Source organism: Equus quagga, chromosome 8 (assembly GCF_021613505.1).
Source record: "Equus quagga isolate Etosha38 chromosome 8, UCLA_HA_Equagga_1.0, whole genome shotgun sequence".
Classification (NCBI taxonomy): Eukaryota; Metazoa; Chordata; class Mammalia; order Perissodactyla; family Equidae; genus Equus; species Equus quagga.
In genome coordinates, this window is record NC_060274.1 from 59,171,505 (window position 1) to 59,197,554 (window position 26,050).

The 26,050-nt window shown below is 34.9% G+C and overlaps 1 protein-coding gene across 7 annotated transcripts in view; it reads left to right on the top strand.

The window, feature by feature from the left end:
• Positions 1-26,050, top strand: part of CFAP69 (cilia and flagella associated protein 69) — a 58,486-nt gene that overhangs the window by 13,771 nt on the left and 18,665 nt on the right. For 6 of the 7 annotated variants that reach the window (XM_046670562.1, XM_046670560.1, XM_046670561.1 and 3 more), the window contains 11 exons: positions 1,953-2,051; positions 4,169-4,318; positions 4,418-4,595; positions 6,668-6,791; positions 7,574-7,622; positions 7,719-7,840; positions 10,129-10,345; positions 12,676-12,840; positions 15,649-15,764; positions 17,344-17,462; positions 25,549-25,630. In XM_046670562.1, the coding sequence (XP_046526518.1) occupies positions 1,953-2,051; positions 4,169-4,318; positions 4,418-4,595; positions 6,668-6,791; positions 7,574-7,622; positions 7,719-7,840; positions 10,129-10,345; positions 12,676-12,840; positions 15,649-15,764; positions 17,344-17,462; positions 25,549-25,630 (1,421 nt within the window). The remainder of the gene's footprint in view (positions 1-1,952; positions 2,052-4,168; positions 4,319-4,417; positions 4,596-6,667; positions 6,792-7,573; positions 7,623-7,718; positions 7,841-10,128; positions 10,346-12,675; positions 12,841-15,648; positions 15,765-17,343; positions 17,463-25,548; positions 25,631-26,050) is intronic. The other variant, XM_046670563.1, reaches the window with a different exon arrangement.

The window sequence follows — 26,050 nt, forward strand, 5'->3', positions numbered from 1 at the left end:
GAAATTATTATGGCCTAGAGTGAGTGAAGGTATCAAGGAAATTAGAATAAACATGACGAGTTAGATAAGATGACTTTAAGGAGCAGGCAGGCTGGAAACTAATGGGAAACTTTAATTCTGTGCATCTCTATCATCAGTGGAAATTTACAATTGGAAGCCAACCCAAAAGAGGACATGATGGTATTAACAGATAAAAAGTGTATGTTTGGTTGATAACATTAAAAAATGCCTCTGTTGCCCTTATTATTTTTAAATGTTGCCTCCAAAAGTCTGGGCAGACATTTTTATGATAAATACACGTCCTGTTGCTTACTGTATTAGTCTGCTCTTTGCTGAATGACTGCCGGCCTATGGAACACATTGCTGTCGCACTTGATGGCGATATGAACTCTTAGCTTAAATGAGCTCCTTTGACTGATTATTGACCGCAAGTACTGCTGTTCTGTCCCTTAGTTTTTTGATTGCAGGAAACTTGAGTTTAAATTAAAATAATTGTATATAGTCAAAAGTGTTGAACAAAGGCTATTCATTATTATGAATAACTTCCAGTTTCTACTATGTACTGGTAAATTATATTACTTTTTATTCTACATGATAGATATTTCTGACTTAAGAGCAGGATTCTGGAAACACACAAAAGAAAAATTTGGTACTCTGCCCTGAGATTATAAATCGGGAAACAGTGAAAAATGATCCAAATTTACAAGAACTAAGGGTGGAGAAGCAGATGAGAAGCCTTAGAATGTCCCATAAACTTGAATGTTTGGTCAGTTTTATTGGAAAAGTTGTTCATATTGCCTAAATTTTTTCAAAACAGTGATCTTTCAACTTTAAAGGATGGGTCCAAAAAATTAAATTAAGAGAATAATCTTGAAACTGTCTTTTTTTTTTTTTTAAGTGCTGTCTTTTGCAGATTCTCCCAAAGCAAGGATGAGGCTTTCCTTTGTGCTCCCTCCTTCATCCACTTGTGTCCCTACTCACTGACCACCCCTAGAGATGAACATTATACAAGACCTAATGCAAAATACTAGTCTTCAAGGAACACCTAATTATCTCTTTCCCTCAGAGAATCCAACCAGACCTGGTTCAGCCCTGAAGCTGATACTCCTAACTTCAGTTGTCCTCAGGCACCCAGAGGGCATGGACCATTTCCAGAATCCCACAGATCATTTTGAGATTCTCTTGGGGACCGTACTTGTAGGACTTCACCAGAGCAAATGCAATCGAGTTTGAAGTATAGGCTGAAGCCAGTTCAGAAGTAGCTTAGATTTGGCTGAAAAGGAACTCTCCCTATCCTCCATCCCCACCAAGATTACTTGAACATAAAACTATTAGCTGTAGGGCAAAGACTGCCTAGAAACTCACTGCCTTCCAGTCTGTCAGCAAATCGAAGAGCAGAGCTCGCTTGGAACTTCTCTAAGCAAAGGATGCATTATTAGAAGCAACAATTACTAGCTCTCTGTTTAGGGAGGAAAATGCTAACCCATATCTTGCCAAAATAATAACAGTAACTACTATATGCCAGACACTGTTCTCAGCCCTTTTCTCATATTAACTCATTTAATCTTCACAGCAATCTTTAATGTAGTAACTATTGTTATACCCATTTTATAGATGAGAAAACTAAGACACAAGTTCACACAGGTGGTAAGTGGCAGAGCCAGGATTTAATCTTAGACAGTCTAGTTCCAGCATTTGTGCTATTAATCACCATTCGTTTCTTCCTGGAAAGGAGGGGCTGAGCTGATTGAGGGGCCAAACATTATAAGGATAGATCCAAGGTGTTTCATGCGTGAGTGTGTGTGTGTGTGTGTGTGTATAAAATTACATGATCCAATTTGAATCTCTGATAAGGATATTTTTAATAATCGTATTACTAACACTTTATGCTTAAATTTTCAAATAAACTTATGACAATGTTATTAAATAACTTTCATTTATTTTTCTGGCAGGTGACTTAATGAAAATACCAAGTTCTGAATTGAGGATACAAATCTGTAAGTGTATTGTGGACTTTTATCATGCAGAACCACCAAAGAAGCATATTACAGGTGAAGGTTGCCATGGTCTTTCAGAAATAACTTATGTCTTTATAAAATAGACTATTCTGTCTTATTTCTCTTTGAACTTAGAAAGACACGATGGGATCATAAATGTGACACATCAAAAACAAAGCTTTTTTTTGTAGCCAGAGCTCTTCAGTCTTTTTAAACAAAAAATTTTATATGTATTTTTTCAACTTTTTATTTACATATTTTTATTCTGATGCTAAATATTTATGACACAAATTTTAGTTGTACCCAAGTTAATTATAATTATTACTATTAGCTAATGTTATCTAATATTGTTGATAATATTATTTATTATTTTTCTAACATTTTATAATTATTCATATCTGTCCCACCAAATTAGATGTTAAATTCCTAATGCTAATAACATTTTCCATCATGTTTGGGAGAAAAGTTCTGCATATCACAGCTAAGGGGTCTTAATATGTAATGGTGAATCATGCTGAAATGGGTGCTATCAACACAGAGCACTGGCACTATGGAGGATATAATGTTATTTAGGACGTACTTTCTACCTTCATACTTTCTGTAAGTTATAATCAATCTAAGAAAAGAGAGAAGATATAAATAATACTTTTCAAAGTTGTATTTTCCTTAAGATAGGTGGAAATAAGACTGTAGTAGAAAAGAAAGATTACTTATGACTAGGGAAAAATAGGAAGATATCTAAAGTAAAGTAAAGAAATGAGTAAAGAGATTACTGAATGTCAAATTTGAGCTATTGAGGAGATAGACAGGTGGAATAATATTGTATACTAAAAGCAGAGACCAGAAATACAGGTTTGGAATTCATCCAAATAGAGATGAAAAGTGAAGCCATCAGAATGGTCCAGTTTGCCGGAAGATCAAGCATATAAACAGCAAGACACCAAGAATGGCAACATGAAGAGTAGCCATATTGAGATCTTGAAAGAAATGATCCAAAGAAATTGGCAGTGAACAGAGGCTCAAAGAGGAGGAAGAAAACCTAAAGACTGCCATGTCAGTGTGCCAGTGAACGAAATGTTTGATGAGGGAAGAAGTGCTCTCAGTGTCAAATACTGTAGAGGATTCTATAATTGAGAAATGAAAAGGCTAAGTTAATGTGGTATCCAAAAAATATAATTAATGTTTGGCAAATCTGTTGCCTGAAAGTGGTCAGGGCAGATAGAGAACTAAAGAATGAGAGGATTGTGAGAGGAGAGGCTGTGGGAGTGAGGGAGTAAAGGCAGTGAATGCAGACATGTTTTAAGATCAGATGGTGAAGAAAAAGAAGGAAAATGTAGCACAGCTCAACTGGTAGCAAAAATCAAAGAAAGATATTTAGATTTTGTTGTTGTTTATTTGTTTTTAGGGTAGGGGAACATGAAGTTTGTAGGCAGAGGAAGAAGAAGCTGCTAGGTGAAAAATGGGAGGGTGAAATTCCCAAAGAAAACATGAGAGGATGGAATTAAGAGCACAAGCTTAGGGTTAAGCTTGGAAAGATACAGGCACCCTTCTTTAAGATAGACAGGGAGACAGTGGTGTAGAGATAGAGAAGTTCAGATGCAGAGAAGTGAGGTTCACCTTAATTTAATCAGGCTCTGGAAATTAAGAACCTTAGGCAATGCTCTCACTAACTGTCACAGTTGCTTTCAAATGATGGGCGTGGCTGGGCATGTGGGACCATAGCTGAAAAGTCTTCAGTAGAGCAATTGTAAGAGACATAGCCCTAAAGACAGGAATCAACACAATTTTGTCACTGTGCGAACATCATTGAGTGCTCTTACACAAACCTCGACGGTATAGCCTACTACACCCTAGGCTTTATGGTACTAATCTTATGGGACCACTGTCATATATACAGTCTTTCATTGCTCAAAACGTTATGCCACACATGACTGTATTTGAGGCAGAAACCTTATAACCTGCAAAGTCTAAAATGCTTACTACCTGGCCCTATGTACAAAAAGTTTGCCTATCCCTGTGCTATACCATTTTAAAATGCCATACACTTTTTTAAAGTTTTTGTTGTTGCTGATGCTTAATGATAAATTACTCATTCCTTTGTCTTAACATAGACAGTACACATGATTACTATGTGAAATAGCTGTACATATTTGTTAAATGATTGTTGTTAGGTTACCAGCAAGCTAGTTCATCATATAAGATTCAAATGGCTGAAGTCGGAGGATTGGCAAAAACAATGGTCCTGTCATTGGCCTTGCTGGAAAATCAACTTGTTGAGAAACTTTGGGTGCTTAAAGTTCTGCAACATCTCTCAACTTCTGGTTTGTATAGTATTAAATTTGAACTTGTCAGTTTCAGTTATTTTTGTTTCTATCTAGCAATGTCAAGACTGTACAACATAATTTAAAATTTTTTTTCAGAAGTTAATTGTACTTTAATGATGGAAGCACAAGCAGCCAGTGGAATCTGTGTTCACCTCAATGACCCAGATCCCTCTGGACAGCTTCTATTTCGTTCATCAGAAATACTTTGGAACTTATTGGAAAAAACTTCAAAAGAAGAAATCATACAGCAGCTTAGTAATTTGGAATGTTTGCTGTAAGTACATGTGGTTATATAGGAATATTTTTTAACCTTAAAATGATAGGCAGTGGCATAACTAACATCTTTGTTTGAATTTGTGTTCCTTTAGGCTTTTGGTGATGTAATGCCTATGTTTCAGGATATCTTTTTTGTGCCATGGTATAAAGGCATCTGCACAATTACAAGCCATTTTTTTCTTTCTTTTTTTTTTTTGAGGAAGATTAGCCCTGAGCTAACTACTGCCAATCCTCCTCTTTTTGCTGAGGGAGACTGGCCCTGAGCTAACCCCCATGCCCATCTTCCTCTACTTTATATATGGGATGCCTACCACAGCATGGCGTGCCAAGTGGTGCCGTGTCCGGACCCGGGATCCGAACCGGCGAACCCCAGGCTGCTAAGAAGCAGAACGTGCACACTTAACTGCTGCACCACTGGGCTGGCCCCCAAGCCATTTTTTTCTGTGTGGAAGGTTTTTTAAAGTAGCTAGTTAACAAAACTAAATTATGTCTTTGAATATATATAAAGTTCGACATTTAAAAGAACTATTTCATTTGTTCATTCAGTTCATTCTCAAAAAATCCATTTTTGGAAATTTACTGTCTTCCAGATACCACAGTAAGCATCAGCAATAAAATATGAGTGAGCCTTTAAGTTACTTATTCATTTATTCATCAAATAATTATTGTCTTCTCTGTGCCAAGTTCAGTACTAGGCCATAGAATACAAGTGAAAACAATGGAGACATGATCTCTGCTTTCATGGAATTTGCGTTGTTAGGAGAGATGGACAAGTAAATAGGCAACTAAAAGAGAGCATATTAAATGTTATGAAAGAGATTATCACAAGGTGCATTGTGTTCTCCAGAAGAGAGGCAATCAGAACATTTCCATTTGCACGTGACTGAACATCCAACCCAACTGATTTAAACCGTCAAGGAAATTCATGGGCTCGTGTAACCAGAATGTACGGCTGTTTTCAAGGCTCAGTAACTATCAGGACTTGGGCTCTCTTCATCTCTCTGCACTGTCTTCCACTGTGTTGTCTTTATTCACAAGCTCTACATAGTGAGACCTAAGAAGTCTAGGTTCACATCATCACAATCCCAAATCAAGCAGAAAAGACTTGCTGTTCTGAAAGCTCAAAGAAAATTCTCCGAATTGAGTTTCTGATGGCCCTAAGTGGTCTGGTGTTGGCTATATGCCCATTCCAGAGTGAAATACTAATGGTAGAGAGAAGGGATACTCTGACTGGCTAAAAGGAAGTTGAAGGTAGCTTCACAAGACCAAAAGTGGGGAAAGAGTGAGTGCCTAAATAAAAATAAGGGTACTGTTCTTCTTTTTTTTTTTGAGGAAGATCTGCCCTGACCTAACATCTGCTGCCAATCCTCCTCTTTTTGCTGAGGAGCACTGTCCCTGAGCTAACATCCGTGCCCATCTTCCTCTACTTTAGATGTGGGACGCCTGCCACTGCGTGGCTTGCCAAACGGTGCCATGTCTGCACCCGGGATCCAAACCGGCGAACCTGGGGCTGCCAAACCGGAACATGCACACTTAACCGCTGTGCCACTGGGCTGGCCCCCGGTACTGTTATTCTAAGAAGGGCAAGTTGGTCCTAGGAGGCAAAGCAACAAATGCCCGTTGTCCAGAGAACCTGACCCAGACTTGGAGAGTTAAAATGCTTCCTAAGGAACCCTGTCTGGTGTCTGAATGATAAATCCAAATTGGCAACACAGAAGAGTTTTACATGGAGAGAGATCCTAGACAGAGGAACAGAAATGAACATAGAATTGAGCAAAATCAAAAAACTGAAAGAAATTCAATATGGTAAGAGCAGGAAGTACAGGGTAGAGTAGTGAGAGATGAAGCTAACCATGTTTGCAGGGACCATAACATGAAAGGCCTGTTAAGCCTTTCTAAGGAGATATATTCTTATCTGGTACACAGTGAATTAGAGCACATTTGGAAATGTAGAAAAGATTAGAAATACTTTGAAATGAATAGTATAATATAAAAAGGGAGATTTTGTTGATAGGCAAAAGTAGTATTTCCATAGAAATGTAGTTTTAAAGATATGATTTTACTTTCTAGGACTTTGAAGGAAGTATTTAAAAATCTGTTTATGAGAAGTTTTAGTCATTATGATCGTCAGCTTAGAAACGACATATTAGTGATCACTACAATTATAGCTCAAAATCCTGGAGCACCAATGATTGTAAGTATGAATCAAATTGTATTCTTTTTAATTGTGGAAGTGTTGCGTGTTGGGGAAGGGAGTCTTACACTATCTTATAACATTTATGTACTTGTAATGTCGTGATTGTCACCAGTATACTTACACTCTGCCAAGTCTTCTTTGCATCCTTTTGTAAACTTGAGATCCTCTTTATTTTTTAATCTACTTATATATTTACCATTTATGATGTGTTTCTTTCCTTCCTGGTGATATGAGTCCAACTAAGATATCCCTGTCAGGAATGCATTCCCTCATGCTGAAATGTTTGCAATTCTGGTCATTCTTCGGGGCTTTTCACGTTAAGTAGGAATGATTTTGTTATCTCTTGGCCAAACCTTTGACATAATGAGAGTGGTTGGGATCAGAGTGCAGAGCAGGGGTGTTTAAGAAGAAAAGCTGTTGAAAATATTTGTATTTTCCTCCCTTATTTTGTCACTTGAAAGTATAGATAATGAATTACGTAAGTAACTTGTGGTCTTGATACATTTGGGGTTCTTACCAAATTTTAAACAGCATCCTGTAAAATATTTATAGAATAATGTAAAATATTTCTTAGAACCTACAGAAGTAAGTTTAGTATTAAATAAATTACAAGTTAATCTGGCTGTATGCTTTTATTTCTTGCTTTCATCCCTTCCTATTGTTATTATTCAATGACAAGGGGAATCTGATAAGATACTTAAATATTAGGTAAATATGGGCATCTGTAACTTAATTTCCATCTACTTAATTCATCCTTTTGTTTTGTGTATCTATATTAGGAATCTGGCTTTACCAGGGATTTGATACTATTTGCAACCTTTAATGAAGGTAAAAACCATGAAACTTTCAACCTATGGTTATCTCGATGAGGCTTATACATCATTTTAGCTTTTATTTTATGCTTTCTTTTATTTCCCCTCACAGTTAAAAGTCAAAATCCTTTGGTCAAAGGTCTTAAACTTTCTAATTGCTATGAAGATTTTGAGTTGAAGAAATTGCTATTCAATATAATCGTGATCTTAAGTAAAGATTTACCTACTGTACAGGTAAAGAGTAATCAAAACAAAAATTAAAATTGTCTTACTTTGTAGAATAACTTTTTTTAAGTCATGACTGAAAATCTTTCGTCGACCCATATGTCTACCATAGAAAGTAGCAAGCTCTTATTGGCCAGAATTTCACCTTTTCAAAATATTCTTTGCTTATCTGTTAATAAACAGTGAACTTACCTAAATTTAAACCACATAAACCAAAGAAAAGCAGGAGAACCTTAGGGATGTATTTATGTATTTAGATCTCCTAAATAATAGAACGTAAAATGCAGGAAGATCCAGATAGGCTCATCCAGCCCGCTAGTCTGTCTCTGGCCACAGTCACAAGGGATGAGTTAATGCTGGAGAAAGCTGCTCACCTCTGTGCTGCCAGTTTCAAGCCCTTAGGAACCTACTTTTTTTCCACACAAACCTATTTACATTTTTTTGTTATTATCCATGAATTGTTATTAATACTTTATATCCTGCATAACAACATGATGTAATTTGAAGAAGAGTGGAAGTGAATTTCATTTCTGTCTTATCACCTACTAGCTATGTGGCCTTGGCAAAATCACCTAAGCTTTCTGAGGCTCAGTTCCTCCTCTGTAAGAGGAAAGTTATAATACTTCTGCCCTGCTCCCAGGGCTATTGTGAGATTGAGAGGAAGGCTTTATAAACTATAAAGCGATAGAAAACAATCTATGAACAATTCCATTAGTTTAGTTATTTGCTGCATTAAGGGAAATTTCATTTTAGTCCTAAAACTCTTTCAAGCTCCAAGGGGTTTCCTTGGAACAGAAGTGGGAAGTCATTCTATCCACGTCGTTAATGATAACATAAGGGTGGTATAGTATAGTGATTAAGGCTTTGGTCAGGTGGAATCCAGTGCTGTCACCTTCTAGCTATGTGATCTTGAATAGACTGTTTAGTTTCTCTAAATCTCAGGTATCTCAGCTTCAAAATGGCGATAACATCTACCTCGTGGAATTGTTATGAGGCTTAAAAGAGCTCGGAATTTTCTTGGTACTGCTACTTTGAGGAATATATATACGAAAAATGCTCAGAAAAAGAAAAATTGTCTTTACAGTTATAACCTTTTTCTATCAAAAATACATATTCTATAGAACCTACATGTATTCTCTGAAATACCAAATAGAAAATCCTTCAGTAAAATATAGTTTATTACTACAGTGGAGTATTATATAACTATTAAAATTATTGCTATAAAGACAAATAAAATTTACACTATAGTTTATAAACCAACTTTAGTTTGACAACAGAGTCAAATGGCACAAAGACTATGGTGAGCTTTTTAAAGCACTATGTGAGCAGTGGAGTCAACTAATTTTTTTTACGTTATATTTTTGTGGGCCAGTAATAGTAGTAGTGAATATGTGTACTCTTATTTGCAGTTCACAGAGTATTTCAAAAACCTTGTCCACTTAATCCTTATAGCAATGCTAGAACTAGTTGTTATTCTTATTCCTGTTTTCTCACTTCTAAATCTTGTGTTCTTTCCATAGGGACTAGTACAAAATTTAGAAAAATTCATAGATGTTATTGTGAAAAAGTCTTTATAGAAGAATGCCAAATGTAGAGAAAATTGAATAGACTATAGCGTATGATTTGTTACTATCTTCTGAACCATAAATACCTGTACATATCAATCAGAATCAGCTATAATATTAATTGTCAAATTATAATAGCTATGCATTTTTGTTTTATTTTTTCTCAAATCATTGATTCAATAAAATTTTAAAATTCTAGGCGTGTAATTAAATATGGCTTGTGACCTGACTGACATTCATTGGATAGAATATTTGTATAAGTTCTGTTGTGCATCCTTAAAACTTAGCCATAGTCATTACTTCACACAAAATTGATTTTTTATAGTATACAATTGAGTCTGTGAAATGTTTCCTTTAAAAAAAAGAGGGAAGAGAGATATGCCAGCAGTTTATTTGCCCCAAATGTTCTACTCTTGTCGTTTTTTTCCTAGGCAAGAACTAAAACAGCATAACAAAAAATAATAATACTTATTTTATATTATTGTCCGCTAGAGAGTACATATCCTAGAAAAGGGGATCATAGCTAACTGTTGTTATTGAGTTTGGTTTTTCTGTTTTATTTTGGGTTGTTTTTTTTGGGGGGGGTATTTAACATAGGTTGGGACCTTTAGGAAGGAAATATTTTGACAGGATCAATAAAACATCAAATTGGAAATCTTAATAATTTTCTTAGATTAAATAAAATTATTTTAATTATGTTTCTAACAGTGTACTTTTTTCCCTTTCCCATAGCTATTAATTGATGGCAAAGTTCTTTTGGCTTTGTTTACTTATGTTAAAAAGCCTGAGAAACACAAAATAATTGAATGGTCTGCAGCACAATATGAAGAATTGCAATTGCATGCAATTGCCACTTTGTCATCACTGGCTCCTTTATTAATAGAAGAGTATATGCTATACCAGGGAAATGCCCGAGTCCTTGCATTTCTAGAATGGTGTGAGAGCGAAGGTGAGTGGTCCTTCAAGATTCCTGTCAAAACTCTAGCCTACATATTTCAACTGAACTCTCAATATATGTATAGAAAAAGAAATTAATTAAGCAAAGAGAAATAAAAATATAGATCTGGCTTCCTGTGATTTTAATGTATTTATATGTTTTTAAAAGAAACTTGAGATTTCATTTAAAGTCAGACATTAGTAAATGTCATAACTATAGTTGATGCAAACCACTCAGTAAAAGAAATCATTCATGTAGTCTGATTTAAATTTTTGTATTATTAGACGTATCCAACAATTATACTAAGTCCTAGCAATATTTTAATTAATCATTTAACAAATATTTTTTGAATGCCGACCAGGAACTGGATATTGTTTTAGTTGCTAAAGATACATTTATGTTCAAAATTAAATAAAATTTCTACCTTCATGGAGCTTAAAATCTAGATCTCTAGCCAGAATTAATGACTCCACATGTAGTCTACCAAATTAGCTGAGCCTCACTTTGCACAAAGATTTTATTTCAATTCTCATAATTCTTAGAAAGCAAATGAGAAGTACTGCATTCTTTTCTAGCAGTAATCTTACTCTTGAAACAGTTTTGCATAGCGTATTTTCATTAGATCGAGAATATCATTCATTTATCCACGAGGGAGGAAAAAATTGTAAGCTTTTTTTTTATTCTCTAGTTTCTAATATGCTGAGTTACTAAATTTAGTCTTGTTAAATTACTGTGCATTAAATAAAATAATTCTTCTGTGTCCTTTATATTATTTATGTTTACAGAAGACTATGAGGCAAAACAGGAAATGCTGCCTAACGAGAGGAAGACTGATAGCTAACAGTTATTGAGTACCTACTATGTGGTAGGCCTAAACACCTTACAAGTATTAACTCATTTAGTGCTCATAACAAATCTAGGAGATATAGGTACTATCATTATCTCTGTTGGTCAGATAGGTAGAACTCAGTCGGAGAAGTTAAATAACTTATTCCTGGCCATACAGTTAAGTGGCAGAGCCAGGATTTAATGCAAGCAGTGTAGCTCCAGAACCCACCTTTGTAACCTATACATAATAGAACAGTGTTTTGACCTTTTTTTTCTTAAGCTTTAAACATAAAGCTACTTCTAAAAGAACCTTTTAAAGAATGCATATCGTAAAGAACAAAGGAGGACTTGCCTTGCTGTTTATCAAGACCTATCATAAAGCAATGGTAATCAAAATTGTATGGTACTAAACCAGGAATAGACGAATGGAATGGAATATGTGGGAAGTTGGCATTATCAGAGATGATACTGCCAATCAACGAGAGAAAGATGGTGCTGGGGCAGTTGGACTTTCATGTGAGAAAATAAAAATTAGATTCTTTCACCTTGTTAAAAATAACTGCAAAATGAATTAAAGCCCTAAATATGAAAAGTTAAACTGTAAAAATCTTAGAAGAAAACATGGGAAAATATGGTTATGATAACAGAGTAGGAAAAGATTTTTAAAGACCAGAAGAGCTTAAACCATACAGGAGAAAATTAATGCATTTAAGTAGTGTAAAACTTAGAAATGTCTGTAAAACAAAATCTGAATAAAATAATCTACAGACTGAGAGAAGACATTTACTATCCCTATAACTGAGAAAGGATTAGAATTCAGGTTCATAAAGAATTCCTACATATCAAAAAAGAAATAACTCAGTAAAGAAATAGACAAAGAATAAGGACTGCCAAGTCACAAAATTTGAGAGACAGTCTTTTAATGCACATTAAGATAACAATGAACTACCACTTCGCATTTAACAGATTGGGAAAATTTATTCGTCTTATACATTGTAGCCATGTAACCACTTTGGGAAACAATTTGGCAACTTTAGTAAAATTCAATGTGAGTATCCCCCATATGATTCTGGTGTCGCATAACAAAACTCTTCTCTGTGGGAATAAGAGGACTGGCGTCAGAATGTTTATTGTAGCAATTTGTACTAGTGAATGGACCAGCTGTGACTTGTTTATAAAATGAATACTGAAAGCAATTAAAATGAATGATCTAGATCTACTTGTGACAATGAATAATTTTTAAAACATAATGTTGAGTAACAGAAGCAAGTTACAAAAGATACATATATATTTGAGTAAAATTTTAAAGCACACATTTTTATTCTGGGAATAGAAGAAGGAGGGGGAAGGGATAACATTTATTTTTAAAAAAACTAAAGCAAGTGACAAAATTTTAATATCTGTTTAAACTCATATATATAAATATATGATGTCTGATATATTTTGTTTTCATTTGAAATGTTTTATGTTTTAAATTTCTTGATGTAAATTAAATTATTAATATTTCTCTGCAGAGGCCTTCTTTAGTCATGGGAACAGTTTTCATGGCACAGGTGGCCGTGGCAACAAGTTTGCCCAGATGCGTTACAGCTTGAGACTCTTGAGAGCCATGGTCTACCTTGAAGATGAGACTATAAACGAGGATCTGTGTGAAAAGGGGACGATCCAGCAACTGACGGGTAAGACACAACATGTTTGTATGCTGATGAAAGTAGAATATTTATAAATTACAGATTTTGTTTGAAATGTTTTTTTACTAATTTATTTTGTCTTTATAGCTGAGAAACTCCTAAAATTTCCTTGATTTTTGTTTCATATTGTTGCTATAAATCAGTTTGTCTTTACTGAAACATTGTGATAACTTATCCTTTAACTATTTGTTTACTCAATTCAGATACCATTTCATTTAGGATTATCTTTCCCTTTTTTTTAATGGGCTATTGTCATGTTTCATTCTTCTAGTAATATGTTATCACTTTTTGGCCAGACCTTTTGGAGTCATTTTAAAAGAGTGAATCTGACAGAGCAGAACACTGGTATGCTGGTATATACAGAAATGCACACAGGAGATTCTTTTCTGATATGAAATATCAGGATATCCTTGATTTTCAACTTAGAATTGACTATGCTAAATCACCTTATCCCCCAAAACACATGCATGTGAGTTCAGTGTAAAATTCAGAATCCTTAAACAAAAGCCTTTTACCTTTTGTTAATTAAAAAATAAATAGTCCTCTGGTCCTAACCTTTCCTGACTTTGAAAAGTAAGAGCTATTTTAGTTACAGTCATATTCAGTGATTGCCTCATGAGTAAGTGATATAATTTGCTGTGTGTCAATTAATTACAAATGCCTACTCAAAAACTCTTTTATCTGTTAAGTTAAGGTGCCTCCTGCTCCATCTTTAGTGGAGTGGAATGGTGCCTTCTAATACTAATACTAGTAAGAAAATAAGGATATTGAAAACGGGCTAGACAAAAACATTCACTTTCTTGATGAGTCTACTTAGGATGACCATACCTGAAAGTAGATTTTTTCATTTCCATGCACATTTCATTGTACAGAATTCAGTCTTAAGGCCCTAGCCTAACCGAATGGAGTCTAGGAAACACAATTCTCCATATGTCCAGGAAGAAGTCTTAGTCTTACCTTGGAGGATAAGTGGGGTAGGGAAAAGGGAAAACAAATAGCAAGGGTTCTTCTCTTCTTAAGATCTTTCCCTTTAATTTGAAAAGCACTGATTTTTATCATGTGAGTTCTTGGAGGCAGGGAGCTTCTCTTACTGAATCTAATGGAGGGTTCTGTAATAGTAATGTGCTCAACAAATAGTAATTGCATTGTAAATGTAAATGTTTATACACCTTTTCCATAGGCACTGGGATCACAAACATGTACAGAGCAGAGAACAAAAGAAAAGATGAATATCATAGAAAGATAGCGTGTGTTACCCGGCACCATCAGTAAGGCACCTAATGAGTAATACAGAGAGTAAATACCACAGAAACTAAGAGGTTTGGGTAGTTTTCAAGGCTGGGAATCTTAACAGGAACTTTTATTGAGTTGGGGTGTGAGGTAAGGTTAGTTTCAAGAGGAAAAAAAAAGAGATGGTCTTTCAAGCAAGGGGACATCATGAGCAGAGACATGGTGCTAAAATATGCGTGATGATGTGTTCAGAGTTAGCTTAAGTACACTTAGAGTTTTATGAAGACAAGTAATATAAGATAAGGTTAATTGTCTAGTCAGGGGCCAAGCTAGAAAGAGTTTTGAAAGGTAGATAATAGAGTTTGAACTTTATCCTCTTTAGGCATGAGGAGCCATTGGTGGTTTTGATCAGGAAAATTATATGTATAATACTGTTTTAGGAAGAGGAATCTGGAAGAAATATATCAGATGATTTAGAACGGAACAAGGAAAAGGTAAAAGCAGATAGTTGAAGGACACTGAAATATGAAGAAAATAATTCAGTATTAACATAGCGTGTTACAGAGAACAGACAAGGTAACATTCCTGCACCCAGATGGGAAGAAGAATGAGATAATCTAGAAAGGAGAAGCAGACCTGTGGACTGGATTCCTGGAAGATGCTCCTGATAAAGGAGCATAGGCCCCTCTTCCCTGGCCTGTCTGTGCACTAGGCCTCTAGCATGCTCAACTAGCCCCCTAGGGTCTGATCCCCCACCTGTAATTCATCCCAGCAGGACCAAGAAACGTCCCCTCAGGGCCAGCAATGGAGATGGGCTGTGATTCCCATGGCCCTCTTACTTTGAAACATGGCTCCACACCTTTCTGCTAATGCCAGTGACCCCTTTAACAGAGAAAAAATGACTTTTGTTCCTCATTTAAAGCTTAAAGGAAAATTCCTCTCTGAGGTAAAATTTCATTATGAATGTCATTCCTTCAGTGTAAGTGGCTGTTTTAAAGTCTTTTCTAATTTTGATTTGAAGCAAGGGAGAGATTTTAAAGAACTTGGGAATACTGCTACCAAAAGTTGTTGAAGATGCCTTCATGGAGACCTTAGGAGAGGATGCAGAAAGAAGTGACAGGAATAGAACACGTACAGAGATCTTCTACCTTTGCTTGAAATTGATGCTGTTAACCATGAGGAGAAGAGATGAGGCAAGCTATGATCAGGGATTTTGGTCATATGTTTGCAAAGGCACTCATCTCTGCCTTATGTAACTCTGTATATTTTTAGACAGTTTTGTTTTCTGGGCAAATTATCAGGTTCTTAGGGCATCTTTTAATGACACTCCATTAATTCTGTACTAGAAATTCTGTATAGATGGGGCTCCTGATTGTATTGAGAGCCCAAAGAATCCATTTATCTTCTTCTGTCTACAGCTTCGAAGTAACTATGCAATGAAAATAGCCCTTTTTAAAATTGTTTCTCTAGCTGAAATTTTATAGGAAGGAATTTCAAAAGAGTAGTTTATCAAAATAAAAATACAGTGTCCAATAACTTTATATTCTTTAAATTTTTTCATACAAGGAATCTTTAAAAATATAATCAAGTCTAATGACAAGGAAGAGGCCATTGTTTTGGAAATTCAATCTGATATATTACTTATATTATCTGGTCTTTGTGAAGATCATGTTCCCAGGAAGGTATGTATGCCTGTGAATCAAACTTTTGCTCAGATGTCCCAATCACCTAACACTATGAACTTTTTCTTAGTAAGTATCCATAAATGTCGGTGTTTTTTAATCTTGTGAAGATTTAATTTAATATTCTTTTTTTATAATTAGAGTATAATTATATACAGTAAAGTGTATACATCTTAAGTACGTAGTTCAGTAGGTTTTGATGAACATATATACCCATTTAACCAATACCTCAATTAAAATATAGAATATTGTTATCTCTCTATAAAATTCTCCCATGCCCTTTAGCAGCCATGCCCCCACTTGCCTCTAGGCAACCACTGCCTGATTTATATCCCCATAAGTTAGTTTGCCAATTCTTTAACTTTATATGAATGGAGTCACATAGTATTTACTCTCTCATATCTGGTTTCTGTCATACAGAATTATATTTCTGAAATATATGTATATTGTTACATGTATCAGTAGTTCATTCCTTTTTATTGCTGAATAGTATTTCATTGTATGAATATCCCAGAATTTGTTTCTCCATTCCCCTATGATAAACACTTAAGTTGTTTACATTTGGGACTATTATGTATAAAGCTTCAATGAACATTCTTGTAATAGTCTTTTTGTGGACATAGTGCTTTTGTTTCTCTTGAATAAATACCTAGGAGTGCAAGTGATGGGTCATAAAGTAGGTGTACACTTTGAAGAAGCTGGCAAACAATTTTCCAAAGTGGGCTGTACCATTATAAATGCTGTTTGGGGTTTGAATTAGGTTCATATCTAAAACTAAACGTTAGAAGAGGAGCTTAATTCCCTTTGATCTTTTTAAATTCTATAGCAAACTCTGACTCTCAGAAAATGATAACTTAAATAGCAAGAGACAAAATTAGAAAGAAAAAAATAAAAAATTATGAACGTTTCAACAGAGGGATTTTAGGGAGAGGCAACAAGAACAGTAAATGCATACTTAGCTCCAAGCTTTGATGCAGCTTCTCCTTATATTCTGCCAACCTGTGCCTGTGCTCTTCTGGAAAAATACTCATAGCCTTGCTTTCTGGGAACCAGAACTGAACAACAAGGCAATGAGAAAGGTAATTGGTAAGGGACAAACATTAACTGGTAATAACGTCATATAAACGATTAAAGGTTTCATCTACATTTATATATTTATTTCTCCTTGGGAGCATTAGAAAATCTTCCATGGTAGAATTTTAGCTGCTTAAATTAGTTGTTGCTAGCTGGTATTCATCTGACGTGATGTTAGACTATACTCATTATAACAGGGAAGAAAATCATGGGACAAGTCTTATAGTTTATTTTTTTAAAAGATAAATAAAGGGAAAATATATATAAAAGGACATGAAGCTGGCATATTGATTGATGACCTCTCTTAAAATGATTAGCTTTACAATAATTTGTCTTAAATTCCTAAGAACAAGTGACTACAAATTTGAAAAAAAATTGTATTAAAAGTACTATTTTCCTAACAATGTTGTTGTATTTTTCTGGTAGAAAAAGTTCAGGGAACAGGATGAAATGAAAAAGGAAGTGATTATTTATTTTAATAAATAATTTTAAATAAATCTTTTAGGAAATTTTTGGAACTGAAGGAGTGGATATAATTCTTCATGTAATGAAAACAGACCCCAAGAAGTTACAGAGTGGATTAGGCTATAATGTACTTCTTTTTAGTACATTGGACAGCATTTGGTGAGTGTTACTCTACCCAAGTTAGATAGAATCACACTACAAGAAAATTACCTCTCTGTCAATTTTCTTCCCTCAAAACCGCACCAGAAAGATAACTCTCTCAATGCCTTTTTCTTTTCAGTAGTCCAGAAATGACATTTACCAGTCTCCTTTGGAAAGTAGTCTTGTCCATCACTCAAATATACAACCATTCTTGTATCTAAACTTAAGTCCTTGTTTTTTCGACTTGAACCCATTCCATTTTGGCCTGGTCTGGGAAAACACAAGCATCTACCATTACTCATACAGTATTCTTCATATAATTGAAGACTGTTGAATTCCTCATTCGTCTTCTCTTCAAGGAGTTGAAGACCAGTTGATTACGTGTTTCCTAATCAATATTGTTTCCCAAACTTTTTAGCCTTTCTAAGGGTAAAAAACATGCCTTTCTGAACATTAATTTATGAAATTTTGTCTTGGAGAAAATTATTTGAGTTTAATATATCATTAACCCTTGACACATTTCTTTTGTTCTATTTGGGTAGAATTCATGAGAGCCATACTGGAACACATTTATAAGAAAACTCTGATGATTATAGACCAAATGGACCTAACAGACATATAAGAACATTCCAACCAATAGCAGAAGGATACATGTTGTGTTCAAGTGCTGTGATAATGTGGTTTATAATAAGAAATATATATTTAGTCCATTCCTATTACAGAGCTCCTAAAATTCTTGGAATTTCCTAATAAGTAAGAGCAATGGGAATAGCTATAATATTTTATCTTTTATTCTCACTTCCTATAATAGCTCCAGAACAATAAAGATGAAAGTAGTGTCTTTGTTATCCATAAGAAGCCTCTTTCAAGCACATTTGAGTTTATGTTAATGAGGTGATTTTTGGAAAGTCCCTAGATAACCACAGGATGGGGGGCAGGTTGCCAGGGGAACCAACCATATGATGGATTAGAGAGTTGGAAATTTCACCCCCACCCTCAACCTCTGGGGTGAGGGGAAGAGAGGCTGGAGATGGAGTTTAATCACCAATGGCCAATGATTTAATCAGTCATCCTTACATAATGAAGCCTCTTTAAAAATTCTAAACTAGGAGATCAAGAGAGCTTCCAGGTTGGAGAATACATGGAGGTGCTGAGAGAGGGCATGGTTTTATGCCCCTTCCCTGTCTTGTGCATCTCCTCCATGTGGCTGTTCTCAAGCTGTATGCTTTTTACAATAAACCAGTAATCTAGTAAATAAACTGGTTTCCTGAGTTCTGTGAGCCACACTAACAAATTTTCCATCCTGAGGAGGGGTGGAATCTCTGATTTATAGCTATTTGATCAGAAGCACAGGTGACAACCTGGACTGGAGTCTAAGGTAGGAGGAGGGAAGCAGTGCATTCTTATGAGACTGAGCCCTTAACCTGTGAGATCCAATGCTAACTCCAGGTAGATAGTGTGAGAATTGAATTGAATTGAATTGTAGGACACCCATTTGGTGTCCACAGAGAACTGGAGAATTGGTTGGTGTGGGGAATACTAGACATTTGGTGGTACAAGTGAAGTGTTGAGAGTAGAGTATTGAGAGGAAATACAGAGTTTTTTTTACAATCACTCATGGAACATTTTCTAGGATAGATCACATTCAGTGTCGCAACTTTAACAAATTTAAGAAGATGGAAGTCATTCCAGAAATCTTTTCTGACCACAATGGAATAAAACTAGAAATCAATAACAAAAGAAAATCAGGAAAACTCACAAATCCATGGAAATTAAACAATACACTCTTGAACAACCAATGGGTCAAAGACACAAACAAAAGGGAAATTAGAAAATTTCTCAAGACAAACTAAAATGAAAACACAACAATCCGAAACTTATGTGATATACCAAAAATACCGAGAGGGAAGTTTATAGTGATAAATGCCTACATTAAAAAAGAAGAAAGACAACCTAACTTTACACCCACAAGGAACTAGAAAACAAAGAACAAACTAAGCCCAAAGTTAGCAGAAGAAAAGTAATAATAAAGAAAGATTAGAGCAGCTGAATAAAATAGAGAATAGAAAAACATCAACAGAACTAAGAGTTGGTTTTTTGAAAAGATAACAAAATCAACAATCTTTAGCTAGACTAAGAAAAAAGGGAGAATAATTGAATAAAATCATAAACAGAAGACATCATAACAGATACAACAAAAATTTTTTTAAAAGATCATAAGGGACTTATGAACAACTATATGCCAACACACTGGACAACATAGAAGAAAGGGATAAATTCCTAGAAACATACAACCTACCAAGACTGAATCAAGAAGAAATAGAAAGCCCAAACAGACCAATAACAATAAAGAGATTGAATCCATAATCAAAAACCTTCCAACAAAAAAAGCCCAGGACCTGATGGCTTCACAGGTGAATTTTACCAAACACTTAGAATTAATAGCAATCCTTCTTAAACTCTTCCAAAAAATAGAAGAGGGAACACTTCCAAATTCATTTTATGACAACAGAATCACCATGATACGGAAGCCAGACAAAAAACACCGTAAGAAAAGAAAATTACAGACTAATATCCCTGATGAACATGGATGCAAAAATCCTCTAGAAAATATTAGCAAGCCAAATTCAACAGCGCCTTAAAAGGTTCATGCACCATAACCAAGTGGGATTTATCCCTGGGGATGCAAGAATGTTTCAATATTTACAAATCAATCAGTGTGATACACCACTTAATGGAATGAGGGACAAAAATTACATAAACATCTTAATATGAGCATTTGACAAAATTCAACATCCTTTCATGATAAAAACTCAACAAATTAGGTAGAGAAGGAACTTACTTCAAGACAATAAAGGCCATATATGAAAAGACCACAGCTAACATCACACTCAATGGTGAAAAGCTGAAAGCTTTTCCTCTAAGACCTGTAGTAAGGCAAGGATGCCCACTCTCACCACTTCTGTTCAACATAATACTCTAAGTCCTGGCATAAAAGGCGTCCCAGTCAGAAGGGAAGAAGTAAAATTATGTTTGCAGATGACATGATCTTACATGTAGAAAACCCTAAAGACTCCACCAAAAAAACTGTTAGAACCAATAAATGAATTCAGTAAAGTTGTGGGATACAGTCAACATACAAAAATCAGTTGCATTTCTGTACAGCAATAATAAACTATCCAAAAAGGAAATCAAGAAACAATCACATTTGCAATAGTACCAAAAAGAATAGAATACTAAGAAATGAACATAACCAAGGAGGTAAAAGACTTGTATACTGGAAACTATAAAACACTCATGAAAGAAATTAAAGCAGAAACAAATAAATGGAAAGACTTCTCATGTTCACGTATTGGAAGAATTAATATTGTTTAAATGTTAATACTACCCAACGTGACCTACAGATTCACAGTAATCCCTATAAAAATCCTGAAGATATTTTTTACAGAATAGAAAACACAATCCTGAAACTTATATGGAACCACTAATCATCAGGGAAATGCAAATAAAAACTACAATGAGATATCACCTCATACCTGTCAGGATGGTTACTATCAAAAAAACAAGAGGTTACAAGTGTTGTTGAGGATGTGGAGAAAACGGAACGCTTTTACATTGCTAGTGGGAATGTAAAATGGTGCAGCCACTATGGAAAATAGTATGGAGGTTCCTCAAAAACTTAAAAATAAAGCTACCATATGATCCAGCAATTCCACTTCTGGGCTTATATCCCAAAGAATTGAAATCAGGATCTTGAAGAGATAGATGCACTCCGATATTCACTGCAGCATTATTCACAATAGCCAAGATATGGAAACAACCCAAATGTCCATCAACAGATGAATGGATAAAGAAAATGTGGTGTATACATACAATGGAATATCATCCAGTCTTTAAAAAGAAGGAAATCCTACCATTTGCAACAACATGGATGGACCTGGAAGACATTATGCTAAGTGAAATAAGTAATTGACAGAAGAATATCTCATACATGATTTCTCTAAAATAGTCAAAAGTATAGAAGCAGACAATGGTATGTAGACATTAGAACGATGGGGAAGGGAGGATACGAAGAGTTGTTGTTCAATGGGTATAATGTTACAGTTATACAAGATTAGTTAATTCCAAAGATCTATGCAATATAGTGCTTGTAGTTAACAATAAGGTATTGAGTACTTAAAAATTTGTTAAGTGGGTGGATCTCATCTTAAGTGTGCTTAGTACAAAAACAAATTAAAAAACACAAAGGGGCGCAGGAAACTTTTAGAGGTGATGGACATTTTTATTACCTGGATTGTGGTAATACTAACACAAGTTATACATATGTCCAAATTCCCCAAATTGTACATTAATTATATGCTGATTTTTTTATTCTAATTATACCTCAATAAAGTTGGGGGGGAAACTGTTGAATGTTACTTTGCATAAGATCAAGTAACTAGTTTTACAACTAGTTGTAAAATTCTAGAAGCAAATTCACTGTTTTTATGGAGATCCAGACTACTCAGCTCTCCTCCAGATGCACATACGCAGCAGGGCTAATCAGCTACCTAGTTTGTTTGTTACTGTAGAGAAGAGAGGGATTTAGTGATAATATGATAACCTATCATAAGTTTCAACAGCAAATTGTTATTGACTAGAACACTGCATTAAGCACAGTAAAAAACTCAGAGATGAGTATTGATGAATACCACCCTTACTATCTACCAGTATATTGGGAGTCAGAGGTCACTGCAGAAAATGTCTTGATGTTTTATCCCTTCTTTATTTAATATTCCACAGTTATACTAAGATAAAAATTAATAAATAAATGGTTTTATTTATCTGTGTCTTTTACTATAACGAAACTTGAAATCCCTTTGGATATGAAATAAGGTAGAAATAACAAGTAATGAATAAATGCAGTGTTTAATTGGTGATGCCAGGCATCTATTCTTTTTTTATATATTATTGAGTTAATGATAGGTTACAATCTTGTGAAATTTCAGTTGTACATTATTGTCTGTCAGTCGTGTTGTAGGTGCACCACTTCACCCTTTGTTCTCACCCCCCACCCCCCCTTTCCCCTGGTAGCCACTAATCTCTTCTCTTTGTCCACATGTTTAACTTCCTCATATGAGTGGAGTCATACAGAGATTGTCCTTCTCTATCTGGCTTATTTCACTTAACATAATTCCCTCAAGGTCCATCCATGTTGTTGCAAATGGGACAATTTTGTTCTTTTGTATGGCTGAGTAGTAGTCCATTGTATATATATATACCACATCTTCTTTATCCAATCATCTGTTGATGGGCACTTAGGTTGCTTCCATGTCTTGGCTATTGTAAGTAATGCTGCAATGAACATAGAGGTGCATGGGACTTTTGGAATTGCTGATTTCAGGTTCTTTGGATAGATACCCAGTAGTGGGATAGCTGGATCGTATGGTAGTTCTATTTTTAATTTTTTGAGGAATCTCTATACTGTTTTCCATAGTGGCTGCACGAGTTTGCATTCCCACCAGCGCTGTATGAGGGTTCCTTTTTCTCCACAACCTCTCCAACATTTGTTACTATTAGATTTAGATATTTTTGTCATTCTAATTGGTGTAAGGTGATATCTTAGTGTAGTTTTGATTTGCATTTCCCTGATGCACAGCGATGATGAACATCTTTTCATGTGCCTATTGGCCATCTGTATATCTTCTTTGGAGAAATGTCTGTTCGTGTCTCCTGCCCATTTTTTGATCAGGTTGTTTGATTTTTTGTTGTTGAGTTGTGTGAGTTCTTTATATATTATGGATATTAAGCCTTTGTCAGATGTATTACTTACAAATAGTTTTTCCCAGTTAGTGGGTTGTTCTTTTGTTTCAATCCTGTCTTCCTTTGCCTTGAAGAAGCTCTTTAGTCTGATGAAGTCCCATTTGTTTATTCTTTCTATTGTTTCCCTTCTCTGAGAAGACATGGTGTCCGAAAAGATCCTTTTAATACTGATGTCAAAGAGTGTACTGCCTACATTTTCTTCTAGAAGCCTTATGGTTTTAGGTCTCAGCTTTAGGTCTTTGATCCATTTTGAGTTTATTTTGGTGAATGGTGAAAAAGAATGGTCAATTTTCATTCTTTTACATGTGGCTTTCCAGTTTTCTCAGCACCATTTGTAGAAAAGACTTTCTTTTTTCCATTGTATGCCCTCAGCTCCTTTGTCGAAGATAAGCTGTCCATAGATGTGTGGTTTTATTTCTGGGCTTTCAATTCTGTTCCATTGATCTGTGCACCTGTTTTTGTACCAGTACCATGCTGTTTTGATTACTGTAGCTTTGTAGTATGTTTTCAAGTCAGGGATTGTGATGCCAGGCATCTATTCTTTTTCCTTTTTTAGGAACTTAAACTGAAGGAAGTTCTAGTATCTAGTTTATGTTGACCTCGTAAAACAAGTTAGGAAGTAGTCCTTCTTTCTATGTTCTCTAGAAAGAATTTGTATAAGATTTTTTATATCTTTCTTACATAATTAGTGGAATTCACCAATTAAGTCATCTGTGCCTGGAGTTTACTTTGTAGAAAGGTTCTGAAATATAGATTTCATTTCTTTAATATATATACATGTCTATTAAGATTTTCTACTTCTTGTGTAGGTTCTGATAAGATGTATTTTTCTAGGAACTCATTTGTTTTGTCTAAATTTGCAAACTTACTGTTATACAGTTGTTTGTATCTTTAATATCTGTAGGATATAAAGTGAGGCTTTCTTTTTCTTTCCTGGTATTAGTCATTTCTGCCTTCTCTCTCTCTCTCTCTTTTTCCCTTAATGGCTTTCACAAGGAATTAATCAATATTATTAGTCTTTTCAAAGAATCCATTTGTGTGCTTTATTGATTCTATTTTATTTTATATTTCATTAATTTGGTTTTTTTTCTTTTGCTTAATTTTACCTTTTCTATTTCTTGAGATGGATGCCAGGATCAAAGATTTTCAACCTTTCTTTTCCTCTAATATAGTTATCTAAGGCTATAAATTCTCCTCTAATCACAGGTTTAGCTACAGCTCATAAATTTCAATATGTTCTATTAATATTAGTTAATATTATCATTAAATTCAAATTATTTTCTAGTGTTCATTGTGATTTTCTTTTTGACCTTTGGGAGATTTAGAAATATATTGTCTAATTTCTGAACAAGTTAGGATTTCTATTTTTTGTTACTGAAATTGCTATGGATTAAAGAGGTAAAAGGCAGCTCATGGTAGGCATCAGAGTACTACCTCAAAAGTGGGAATAGAATAAACCTGATTCATACCCAGAGGTGGTAAAACTGGAACCAGCTGAGTGGAAGGGGCCAAGCTGATGGCCTTTATGCACCAACCACCACCACCCCCACTACACATAAACACCATCACAAAACAGGCAGCAGAAACAAGAGAAAGCCAGGTTAAATAATTACCATATTATTACTGAACCATAAATAATTAAGTAATAGCCATGCTAAATAGGAAAGGGACATAGGAAGTTGACCCCAGCAGGCTTGCAGTGCCTGAAAGAAATAGAGGAGATTAGCCTCTGTTAGTATTTAGCACCAGCAGCAGCAGCAGCAGCAATGTGTTCAGCCCATATCCATCCCTTACCCAGGAAAACAGTGAAAGTAGCCCTGGTAGCAACTTCAATTGCTCACTCCATGTGGGCTGCGCAGTCCTAAGCAGCAGGCACATTAGCAAATAACTCAACTGCAAAGATAGCATGTAATTAAAAATCATCAAATGTTTGAGGCACGCCAACACTGTCAAAGAGAGACAATAAATGGATAAAGCTTGAAGAAACAGTTACTAGAGCAACGAGAGGAAAGATCTCCTCTACAAATAATGTCATGAAAGCCAAGGAGAATATTGCATCTATGGAAAAGAAATAGGCAGTTATGAAAACGAATTAATTGATATTATCAGGTTTAAAAATAGTTGAAATAAAACGCCACTGGCAAAGTCTCTTCAAAGTTCAATTTTTTAAGTAAAAACATTAACTACTTGATTTAAGGGAATGAAGGAAAACATATTCTTTGAAAATTTTTTTGATAGAAATAAACTCACAAGTTGAGTTTAACAATAAACCCTTATTAAATGACTAACTTTTTATTTAAAGGTGCTGCATTTTGGGATGCTATCCTTTAGAGGATTACTTTCTTGAAAAGGAAGGCATTTTTCTCCTTTTGGATTTATTGGCGGTAAGTATCATCATAACAACTGTAAAACAAAAAATAAATATGTCTTTATTAACCCTTTCCAAACTCAGTACCACAGAAGACTATTCTGTGATTAAATGTGCCCCCCAAATCGTGTTCAAATATTTATTTTACAAAAATCCCTCCTGGAGATTCATAATATGCATTGGCATATTAAAGACGCTGAAAATTCCTCCAGTGAAGAAATTCATTTGCTGAGGTCAGTGCTCCCAAACACATGACAACAGAGAATTGGTTTTACAGGGGGTTTTTTTCCCACCAACTTTTCAATAAACAGCTTGCAAAGTGCTAGACTATATCACTTACTAATACCTTCTAGCTTCCTCTCTTAGTATTAAAAGATAAGGGCCACATCAGACGAAGGAGTAAAGATGAGCACTTTTTAAGAACTGCGTATAGTTT